At 46.1% G+C, this 12,218-nt stretch overlaps 1 protein-coding gene across 2 annotated transcripts in view; it reads right to left on the reverse strand.

Moving 5' to 3' along the window:
• Positions 1-380: 380 nt before the first annotated feature.
• Positions 381-12,218, reverse strand: part of MRPS5 (mitochondrial ribosomal protein S5) — a 92,063-nt gene continuing 80,225 nt past the window's right edge. For both annotated transcript variants that reach the window (XM_084622733.1, XM_084622734.1), the window contains 2 exons: positions 7,331-7,467; positions 381-955 (listed from right to left, as the gene is read on the reverse strand). In XM_084622733.1, the coding sequence (XP_084478859.1) occupies positions 731-955; positions 7,331-7,467 (362 nt within the window). In that variant the 3' untranslated portion in view covers positions 381-730. The remainder of the gene's footprint in view (positions 956-7,330; positions 7,468-12,218) is intronic.

The following is a 12,218-nucleotide window of genomic DNA, read 5'->3' on the forward strand; positions in this document are numbered from 1 at the left end:
ACCACTGATTCATCGCACCTCACTCTGCAGCCCTCCCCCATCACCATCTCCCCATCCCCCCGCCTTTCTTTTGCACGGCTCAAACCATTTCTGCTTCCTCCTGTTGTCCTTCCCCATTCCCCTCCCCCAAGTAAATCTTCCGTCTTACCTCCAGCAACTCTGCCCCAGCCCTTGGCTTCCCTTCATCCTACACTCCTCCCTGTCAACACTTCTGCCCTTCTAATTTCACAGCGATCCCTCCCCTCTCACTCTGGACTAGATTACATGGTACAGAGGTGTGGAGAGTCAATGTACTAACATCTATCCTCGCACAAAATGTTGAGCTCTGAAAGCACATACAGAAATGTAAGCAGCTTTGGGGGAAAATGCAGCACATTAAATTATGAGAATGATTTGGTTTTATTTTAGTAACGTTTTTAATAGTTTCCCAAATATCTGTAAAGAAAAAAACAGGGTTTCCTGATTACAGAGCAGGTCCAAGGACAGCAGCAGAGCACTGGTGCGTATGAGATTGGCGTGGACGCACGTCAGCCATTCATATGCAGATTGTTCATGGCAAGAGACGTTTGCAGAAAAGCCAGCTAGGCTGCTGAGCACCCAAGGCAGAGCAGCAGCAACCCAACATGGTGCTGAAGTGCACATCTAGCCAAATCACTGGTTTGAGCTGGACTTTCTCTGGGTTTGTGCTGCTGTACCTCTTTGAATATTGGCATGGACAGATCCCAGCTCTTCACCACACTGTCCTTTTGACATTTGCCCAGGAAGAACGTTTCATTCCTTGAGCTACTCTCACTTCACTCCATTCCAGCTTGGTATTGGGAACCTCATCCATAGGTTCTGGTTCCTTCCTGACACCTCCATTAGGTGAAGCAACTACGATCGGCAGGGGGCCACACTCCTCACGGAATTCTACCACATAGAGGCTTTTCTTATCTGCTAGTTCTTGATGGGTTTCCTGTTTGAGAGGTTAAAAAAAATTCTATTAATGTCACAAGAAAGAATTGAACCAGGACAAATTCAGCCTATTGATCTATCTAAATAATTTCCATTCTGTATTTACCTCCATACCAATACTGAACATCGTTTGCCTGCTTAAATGGCGTAAGTAGCAACAAAAAGTGTCTGTTTTTCAGCTGTTGTATGTAAACTAAAGAACACGTAAGCGTATGTAGAACATCCAGTGAATGGTGCGAACACTGGGAATTCTGCTGTGTGCTTCTGGCTGCAATGCTGAAGTCCCAGGACTGCTGGTTTGCTAGCACTGTAAGGTCATTCCCAGCAGTACCGCTTTCTGGAAAGGCTACTGGCCTATGATGAAGGCATGCAGTGGGATAGTAACAACAAAGAGTAACAAAATGTGGCAACATACCAAAAGCTCTGTTTATTATACATGTGATAGGGCTGAATAATCCTACCCTGCCAAGAACTGACTGAAGATTAGTTAAATTACATGAATATCCCCAGGAAGTAGATCTCACGGATGGGCAGGTAACTGGATGTTAGATGTCGTATGGTAAGCTTCCCATGGCCAAAGTACACTTGCCATTAGCCTGAAGACACAAGGCAGTTTAATAGAATCTTGTTGCTTCAATAACAAAGTACCTGTGATGTCCACAGCACACAATTTTCAAGGTAATAATTTCTGTTATTCAAGGAAATTCTGTTCACTTGATTTTCAATCTTTCCCCCACCACCAAGAAAAATGATTCATTAAAGCCTCATTCTTCAGAATAGGTATTCACTTATAGCAGCAAACACCTCTGCTGCCCATTCAGCGTACCAAGAAGAAAAAACAGTTACTTACTTTCTCATAACTATTGTTCTTCGAGACGTGTTGTTCACGTCCATTCCACATTAGGTGTGTGTGTGCCGCGTGCACGAGCATCGGAAACTTTTTCCCTTAGCGGCTCCCGGCGGGGCCCCCGAGTGGTGCTGCTGCGCCCCGCATACATACCCCCGCTGGCCCGACCCCTCCAGTTCCTTCTTGCCGGCGACTCCGGCAGAGCAGTAGGAGGGTGGGTGGTGGAATGGACGTGAACACCACATCTTGAAGAACAAGAGTTACGAGAAAGTAAGTAACTGTTTTTTCTTCTTCGAGTGCCTATTCACGTCCATTCCACATTAGGTGAATCACAAGCTTACCTCTGGAGGAGGGGAGGAGTCATGGGACAACTGCTCGGAGGACTGCTCTGCCAACCGCCGCGTCCTCTCTGGCCTGCTGGTTGACCACGTAGTGGGTTGTGAAGGTGTGCACCGAGGACCAGGAAGCTGCTCTGCAGATCTCGCCTCTAGCAGCGAGCAGACTTCCTGCTCTAGGAGATGCTTGTGAGAGGGGTCCCTGAAGAGGGACGGAAAAGAGGGGTGGGAGGGAGGTGAACTGCAGTGAGTTCCTGTTCCGCACCATGCATAAGACCCAACGGTCTGACGTAATGGTGGACCACGCACAGGAGAAACAGGGCAGGTGGTTCAGGAAACAAAGGGACGAATCCAGTGAGAGGTCCGTGTACTAGACCACGAGGCATCTTCAAAAGCCTGGCTTAGTGCCCGGCGGGGGTTTGTGCTGGCCTTGGTGCATTATGGTTATTGTTGTTGCGCCGTCGCCTGTTATCCCTGCCTCGCCTAAGGTAAGGCTCATGCCTACGGCATGGCGTTGAGGGGGAGGCTGCAGCTTAAAGGACTTCCTCTGGGTCGCCGGGGTGTGCATACCCAGCAACTTAAGCGTAGCCCATGAGTCCTTGAGGCTATGCAACCTCGTGTCTGTCTGGTCCCAGAAGAGCCCAGACCCTTTGAAATGGAGGTCCTGGAGCGTATTCTGGACCTCGGGGGGGCAGGCCTGACTCCTGGAGCCACGCCAAGCGCCTCATGACCACCTCTGACGCAACTGTTCTAGCCACTGCATCTGCCAAATCCAGGGAGGCCTGGAGAGAGGTCTTGGCTACTGCCTTGCCCTCGTCACCAGGGCCATGAACTCCTGTTGGGAACCTTGTGGGAGGTTGTCCTTAAACTTCCCCACCGCCGCCCAGGAGCTGAAATTGTGCCTGTTGAGGATGGCCTGCTGGTTCGCAATCCTCAGCTGAAGGCCCCCCAACGAGTACACCTTTCTGCCAAAAAGGTCCAGGTGTTTTGCCTCCTTGGCCTTAGGGGCCAGGGCCTGCCGTCCATGGCGCTCCCTTTTGTTCACCGCCAAGACCACTAGGAAGCATGGACTTGGGTGGCAGAACAGGAACTCATAGCCCTTAGATGGGGAAAAGTATTTACGCCCCACTCCTTTAGCCGTTGGAGCGCTGGAGGCCGGGGTCTGCCATATCAAGAATCAATCCTGAAGCACTTGCATGAGAGGAAAGTGATCAGGAACAGCCAGCATTGATTCACCAAGGGAAGGTCATGCCTGACTAATCTAATCGCCTTTTATGATGAGATTACTGGTTCTGTGGATGAAGGGAAAGCAGTGGATGTATTGTTTCTTGACTTTAGCAAAGCTTTTGACACGGTCTCCCACAGTATTCTTGTCAGCAAGCTAAGGAAGTATGGGCTGGATGAATGCACTATAAGGTGGGTAGAAAGCTGGCTAGATTGTCGGGCTCAACGGGTAGTGATCAATGGCTCCATGTCTAGTTGGCAGCCGGTATCAAGTGGAGTGCCCCAAGGGTCGGTCCTGGGGCCGGTTTTGTTCAATATCTTCATAAATGATCTGGAGGATGGTGTGGATTGCACTCTTAGCAAATTTGCGGGTGATACTAAACTGGTAGGAGAGGTAGATACGCTGGAGGGGAGGGATAGGATACAGAAGGACCTAGACAAATTGGAGGATTGGGCCAAAAGAAATCTGATGAGGTTCAATAAGGATAAGTGCAGGGTCCTGCACTTAGGATGGAAGAATCCAATGCACCGCTACAGAGTAGGGACCGAATGGCTAGGCAGCAGTTCTGCGGAAAAGGACCTAGGGGTGACAGTGGACGAGAAGCTGGATATGAGTCAGCAGTGTGCCCTTGTTGCCAGGAATACCAATGGCATTTTGGGCTGTATAAGTAGGGGCATAGCGAGCAGATCGAGGGACGTGATCGTTCCCCTCTATTCGACATTGGTGAGGCCTCATCTGGAGTACTGTGTCCAGTTTTGGGCCCCACACTACAAGAAGGATGTGGATAAATTGGAGAGAGTCCAGCGAAGGGCAACAAAAATGATTAGGGGTCTAGAACATATGACTTATGAGGAGAGGCTGAGGGAGCTGGGATTGTTTAGCCTGCAAAAGAGAAGAATGAGGGGGGATTTGATAGCTGCTTTCAACTACCTGAAAGGGGGTTCTAAAGAGGATGGCTCTAGACTGTTCTCAATGGTAGCAGATGACAGAACGAGGAGTAATGGTCTCAAGTTGCAGTGGGGGAGGTTTAGATTGGATATTAGGAAAAACTTTTTCACTAAGAGGGTGGTGAAACACTGGAATGCATTACCTAGGGAGGTGATAGAATCTCCTTCCTTCGAGGTTTTTAAGGTCAGGCTTGACAAAGCCCTGGCTGGGATGATTTAACTGGGAATTGGTCCTGCTTCGAGCAGGGGATTGGACTAGATGACCTTCAGGGGTCCCTTCCAACCCTGATATTCTATGATTCTATATACTCTTATAGTTAGACTGAATGGTCTTAATGAGTGGGAGCGCTATTGTGGATGGCCCTTCGGGGCTCAAAATGTCCACCATGGGGTCGTCCTGCTCAACTGTCTCCTCGGCCTGCAACCCCAAGTTTTGGGCGACTCTGCGCAGCGATCCGTGGGGCAACTCTATGGTCTATCGGTGGACGGCTGGACACCTCTGTACCTGCCACCACCTCTTTGGGGGAAGAAGAGGAGGTCAGCTGCTGCTTGACCCCCTCCGGTTGGTCCTCCTGCTCCCTTTTTCCCGTGGGAGGGGCCTCCGGCTCAGGCCGGAATGGGAGTCCATGGGATGGCACCAGGCTCGGTGCTGGTCTCTCGGGTTTATGCTGGGGGGATGCTGGAGGCCTAGATACTGTAGCCTCCAGCACTGTCTGCACCGAGTAATTTGCCCTGGATGGGGCCTCTTTGCGCTCCTGATAGGCCCAGGGGGTCCAGAAGGGCCAATGGCCTGGCAGCCTCCACTGGGGCTGCCAGCTCCCCTGAGGGTCCCTGTTGTCAGGGTCCCGGTGTGGGTACCTATAGCGGTCGGAGTCAGCGTCGGACTGCGGTGACGGCAATTGCGAAGGCCATGGCGATGCCAATGATCTGCACTGGCAGGAGAAAGAGCGGCTCCTGGCTGAGCGGGAGCGGTACCGGTATCCCTGGGACTGGAACCGGGATCTGGACCAGGGCCAGCGTTCCCTGGACCGGGACTGTCTGCGGGAGTCCTCTGACAAGGACCATCTCAACTCCTCCTGGTACCAGTCTCTGGGTGGTGCCGGAGAGCGGCGTGCCCTTTCCGGTGCTTCTTCGCGTTGACCCGCTGCCGGTGCTGCAACCTCTTTCCGGGCCGCTGGCAAGAGTGAGTCCGTGGAGTCGGAGCTTGACTGGGACCAACTCCAGGAGCGGTGCCGGGACAGTGTCCTCGAGCGGCACACCATTGCCGGCTTACACTTCGATGGCACCCAAAACATGGGTGCCGGAGGGTTCTCCCCACACGGGAGGGGGCTTGCCGCCAACAGCTCGATGAGGTCCTTTGCAGCCTCAAAGGTGCCAGGCGTAGAGGGGTGATCCGTTATGTCCTCGAGCCCATCGTCCGCACTGAGCTCACTTAGGTCTGCACTTGGTGGGGCTTGTGCTGCCGGGACCACTGCTGTCAGTGCCGTACCGAGGCCTTCCCGCTCTTATCGGCGCTCAGGGCCTGGGGAGGCACCGGCCTCCTGTGTGGGGAACAACCGCTCCTTCGTTTCGGCTGCACCAGGGGCCGCACGGGGGAGGACGAGTGGTGCCGGGGCCTAGCCTGGCGCGCTGGGGCCGACAGTTTATGGTCCTTAGCCGGGTCTCTTGACGGCTCTGGGGCACTACGCACCGAGGAAGCCTGAGTGGGGTGGGGTGCTCCGGGCCTGGCGGCTGCAATGTGACCTCCATTAACAGTTGCTTTAGACAAAAGTCTCTTTCTTTCCTTGTCCTTGGCTTAAACACCTTGCAAATTCTACACTGTTCAGTTTGATGTCCATCCCCCAGGCAACGTAGACACGACTCATGGGGGTCACTAACTGGCATAGGTTTGCAGCACGTGGCACAAGCCTTGAAGCCGTGGGCCTGTGGCATGCCCTGTGGCCCGGGGCGGGTGCTGGAGGCCTCCAAGCACCTAACGACTTAAGTGTCCACAACAGATATGTTAATAAACTGGTAACAGCCACTCTAAAGGCTAAGGGACTGCTCTTCTACGAGAGAGGTTGTTCCAACGCCTTCATGGACGGTAAGAAGGAAGTGGAGAAGGTCGGGCCGGTGGGGTTATATATGTATGGCACAGCGGCACCACTCGGGGGGCCCACTGGACCACCCGGAGCCGCTAAGGGAAAAAGTTTCCGACGCTTGTGAATGCGGCACCGCACACCTAATGTGGAATGGACGTGAAGAAGAACTCATTTAATACACATCTCTTAAAGCACTGATGCACCAAACGGGCCTCTCTTTCCTTTCACACAAACATATTGCTACTTTTCACTCCTGCTAGCTAAGGAACATATTTCCAAAAGTGGTTCAGTCAATAGGGCTAACGCTCCTAAATCACTTGAGCTTCTTACAACAGATGGATAATCTACAACAGTGTTTAAAAAAAGCTGAAAGAAGCACCTGCAATTCTTTAACTAGACTAGCAACAGATTAAAGTAGAAAATGTGAGATTTTTTTTTTTTTTTGCAGATTACATTTAAAATGTCAGCTGACTATGGACTGGCCCACAGCAGTCAGGACTACAGACTCCTACCCACTAGTTCTCAGGCACTGTTGCTCAGGAGTGGCAATGATTGTGTTCAGTACACCAACAGAGACAACCCAAAATGTGACTGAAGAAATAACAGCAATAAAAGCAGGATTAAGGCTTTATCTCCTTGCGCTTTTTAAATGTCACTGACAAAAGCAAATTAATCCCACAAATTCAGATTTCCCCTTGAGGCACTTTATACTTGAATGCATAAGAGTTACTGATGGACACCTGTAAGTGACTAATGACTGCTGAGGGAGTGGAAAGAGGAGACTGAAATTCAAATTCTGTTTTCTCCTGGAATTGTAGAATTCATTTGAACTTTGTTACTTTTTGAACCTAGAATTTACTCTGTACTATACCACAAAGCATTGATTATATTTCACCTTCTGACCATTGCAAATATGACTGCAAGTACAGACTAAAATTTACCTGTTTTGCTAAACCCTTAAAGAGAGCTCTGGTGAGGTTAAGCAGATTATTGGATCCAGAAAGCTTGGCATACATGTCTGTAATCCCAATTAGCTTGCAGATGGTAATGATGGCTCGATGGCAATGAAGACCATGCCCTGGAAAAAAATCAGATGTGAATGACATTATGTGAAAGCTAGTAAAATCATTACAACTTGAATAAAAAAACTTGGATACCACAAACCAGCCAGTGGTAGCCTAAAAATGGCATGGAATTAGATTGTGAAGAGCGAAAGCATCCAGAATCTTCTTTTGAGGATAAAATATTGCAGATTTATTATCCTCTATATTCTTCACAGTCACGTTGATGTAAATAAGAACAAAAAAAAGGCCATACTGGGTCAGACCAAAGATCCATCTAGGCCAGTATCCTGTCTTCCGACAGTGGCCAGTGCCAGGTGCCCCACAGGGAATAAACAAAGCAGGGAAATCATCAAGTGATCCATCCCCTGTCGCCAATTCCCAGCTTCTGGCAAAGGCTAGTGACGCCATCCCTCCCTATCCTGGCTAATAGCCATTGATGGACCTATCCTCCATTAATTTATCTAGTTCTTCTTTGAACCCTGTTATAGTTTTGTCCTTCACAACATCCTCTGGCAAGAAGTTCCACAGGTTGACTGTGCGTTGTGTGAAGAAATATTTCCTTTTGTTTGTTTTAAACCTGCTGCCTATTAATTTCATTTGGTGACCCCCTAGTTCTTGTGTAATGAGAAGGCATAAATAACACTTATTTACTTTCTCCACACCAGTCATGATTTTATAGACCTCTATCATATCCCCCCCAGTTGTCTCTTTTCTAAGCTGAAAAGTCCCAATCTTATTAATCACTCCTCATTTGGAAGCTGTGCCATGTCCTTAATCATTTTTGTTGCCCTTTTCTGAACCTTTTCCAATTCCAATATATCTTTTTTGAGATGGGGCGACCACATCTGCACGCAGCATGCAAGATGTGGGCGTACCAAGGATTTATAGAGGCAATATGATATTTTCTGTCTTATTATCTATCCCTTTTTTAATGATTGCCAACATTCTGTTCGCTTTTTTGACTGCTGCTGCACGTAGAGTGGATGTCTTCCGAGAACTATCCACAATGACTCCAAGATCTCTTTCTTGAGTGGGAACAGGTAATTTAGACCCTATCATTTTATATGTATAGTTGGGATTATGTTTTGCAATGTGCATTACTTTGCATTTATCAACACTGAATTTCATCTGCCATTTTGTTGCCCAGTCACCCAGTGTTGTGAGATCCTTTTGTAGCTCTTTGCAGTCTGCCTGGGTTTTAACTATCTTGAGTAGTTTTGTATCTGCAAATTTTGCCACCTCACTGTTTACCTCTTTTCCAGATCATTTATGAATATGTAGAACAGCACTAGTCCCAGTACAGTCCCTGGGGGGCACTGCTATTTACCTCTCTTCACTGTGAAAGCTGACCGTTTATTCCTACCCTTTTCTTCCTATCTTTTAATCAGTTACTCATCCAGGAGAGAACCTTCCCCCATATCCCATGACTGCTTACTTTGCTTAAGAGCTTTTGGGGACCTTGCCAGAGGGTTTTTGAAAGTCCAAGTACACAATATCCACTGGGTCATGCTTGTTGACCCCTTCAAAGAATTCTAGTAGATTGGCGAGGCATTTAAAGAAAAACAAGCTGAGTAGTTGGGTGGATGGATGTAAACTTTGTATTGATTCTATTGCATAATTACAGTGCATTGGAACTAATTGCAAATGTTTTACTAAAACTTGCCGTATTTTACTGAAAGGTTTTTTCTTTTTTTTAATTTTGCGCTAGTTCTCCAGTAAGATCTGTTCCATGTGACCTAGGTCTATAAATCTTTAAAAGCCTATGTGCCATAGATTTAAATAATTGTATTTAAAACCTGCGAAGACAGCTTTTATAGATTACTCCACTCTGCAGGACAGTCTTGTTGCTGAGTAAATGGGGTGAAAAAAATCTATTCCAGTACTGCAGGCTTTACTACATTAACATTTTCTTCTTCTTCTAACCTATAATCGGAAAACAAATGACAACCATCTGAAGCTATTCTTCCGCTGTTTGAGAAAGTGTTGATTTTATGCTCAAAGACAGAATCAAGTTTTCGATACGATTACATCTGAGTGGTCTTTGAAAGGTTATAAATCCTTTTCATTTGTTAATGGTCCACAATTTCCCATTTCCATGGCTCTGCTTCTTGTCTTTCTCCCACCTTAGTCAAAACACAGCTTTCTGCAGGTTTTTAATGGATGAAAATCACAGTCTTGCAATTTAGACAATCAACTACTGGTCAAGATTTGTTCCCAGCATAAATTGAGCACAAGTATTCCATCCGCAAAGCTGCAGTAAATGTGAGGGAGGGGATGGGCTCTGGAGAGCTCCACATGATGCTATTGTAGTTGAACCAGCAGAGCCACTTAAAAGCGTAGCTTTTAAAGGAGCCTACCTACTACTGAACATTTTTCACATGCCAAACAAAGATATAAGCTAGGCACAAAAGGAAGCCAGTTGACGTTAACTCCTGCTAATTAAATAAACTTTCAGGGCTCTAAGCAATAAAACTCAAGTACAACATGTTAATGGAATAAACTGCTACATTCTCTGGGTAACTAACCAAATACAGATCAACAGATAAGAAAATAGTGGCACCCTCAAACATAACTTAAATGAAATTTTTAAAGCAAAGTTTGCATTTAGGTTTTAACTGTCTCCATAATAAAAACTTCTCTTTAACAACAGACTTTTGATTGTTTAATATTTACTATTAGACTATGAGAATTATATATTACATATATATTATAACAAATTACAGTTCTGGAAGTAGCTTAGCTAAGGAAAGTAAGAAGTTAAGAAGAGAAAAAACTAATATACTCAAAACAATACTGAGCTTAGTTTTACAAATTTTGTACTAAAAATCTCAAAATCTATGTCTTTTGTGACCATTTATTGAGAGAAATGCTGTAAATTAGTGGGGAAGGAGTTTATAAAGTACCTCACCAACTTTAATACTGCATAAGACGAGGCTTCAGGACAAAGAAATAGGAGCTAGAGTGCTGTTACCACGTAGGGAGAAAAGATACCTTAATGGAAGATGAATCTGCATATGCCTTGCCTCATGGCATTGTTACTGCATTGGAGGTTTTGAAATGTTGTAACTTTTCCTCTATACTAAAGATAGCCATAGGATATTGCTATGGTGCTTCATGACCTTATTGCTGCATTTTACAAATTATTTGTCACGTTGCCTGTTCAGTTAATCTTAGAAATTAGCTTACAAGTCATGCACCTATTTCACTGTGACTATTCTTGTAGGTTACAATTATGACTGTTTTAATGGGAGAAGAAAGCTTACTCTGCTATAGCTTTGGATTTAGCTTCTGTAATGCTAAGCATGGGCTGAGGTAAAATATGAACAGTAGGACTTTAAACATCTATAGAACCCCAAAGATCCCATTAGCTAATATGACCAAGGAACCAGCATAGACACGTGATTTACAACAACATTCTGACAATTTAACTATATCTATACATTTGATATAGTATTTTAAATGTTAAATTAGAATTATACTTCTAATTTAATCCCAAATAGGGTTTGTCCAGAACATAGTAGTCACTAGTATGAATATTTCATGCAGTGTTGAAAATGTTTCAAGAACTGTGTGACCTAGACCAATCAGTTAAACAGGAAGAGGAGATTGTTTTCTCTAGCAAAGGATACTTCAATATGTATGAATGTTTTGTGCAATTAGAACTGCTGACACAATACAAAAAGATATAACACTAAGCATATCATTTAACTGGATGAGAAAGAAAATGAAATCTTGTGTATTCTAAAACTAACCAAAGAGCAGTAACTGTCCTTCTGGGTAATGCTTCAGAGCAAAGAATGGATACTGTATCGCTAGAGCAATACTGAAGTCAAACACTTGTGTATTGCAACGAGCGACACTGTCTGAGAGCTGAGGGAACACTATACAAGTTGTCTAGCTGTGCACGTTCACATTCCTTCCAGGATGAAATGTCACATGGACAGGCCAAATATAAGAGAAACATTCTGTAACCTTTGTCTTTCGTCTACTGCCCTAGAGACATAAAATCAGAGCTAGTTTTCATAAGCTGGGTTCTAAAACATATTTCTTAATCAAGTTTTTATTTCTGGTATGTTTTCTACTCTGTAAATTGCTAATACAGTGGAGTCGCATCTTACATGGGGGTTAGGTTCTAAAGTCAGCGCGTAAAGCGAAAATCGTGTATAGTCAAAAAAAGAGAGATGGAAGAATGAAAGAATAAAAAAGGGAGAAAGACAACTTCAGCGTCGTTATGTGCAAACCGGAGTGCCGCAGGGTGGCCAGGAGCACTGTCTATGAGCAGCAACGCTTTAAAGTCAAGTCCTTTCTCTTCGCGGTACCGCTTGACCTCCGGAATGAAACATGTGTGGAACCAACCCAGAAATAATGCTGCCGTCACCCAAGCCTTGTTATTTGATTGCCAGAACACGCGCAGGAGATTTTTGTTCTTGCTTTTTAGGGCACGGGGATTTGCAGCCCTGTAGAGCAAGCTCGGCTTTATTAAATGCCCAGCTGCATTGCCACAAAACAACACAGTCACGCGGTCTTTAGCTGCTTTGAAGCCAGGGGCTTGTCCTTCTGATTTCGAAGTGTAAGTGAGGTTGCGCATTTTTTCCAGAAGAGCCCAGTCTCGTCAGCGTTAAAAACTTGTTCCGGAGGATAGCCCTTTTCTTCTACGATTTTCTTTAGTTGTTCGGGGTAGGCTTTTGCTGCCTCTTCATTGGCAGATGCAGCTTCACCACTAGTCTGCACGTTTTTGAGGTTGAAGCGGTTCCTAAAACTGTTA

The sequence above is a fragment of the Lepidochelys olivacea genome (genome assembly GCF_965140295.1).
Source record: "Lepidochelys olivacea isolate rLepOli2 genome assembly, chromosome: 3".
Classification (NCBI taxonomy): domain Eukaryota; kingdom Metazoa; phylum Chordata; order Testudines; family Cheloniidae; genus Lepidochelys; species Lepidochelys olivacea.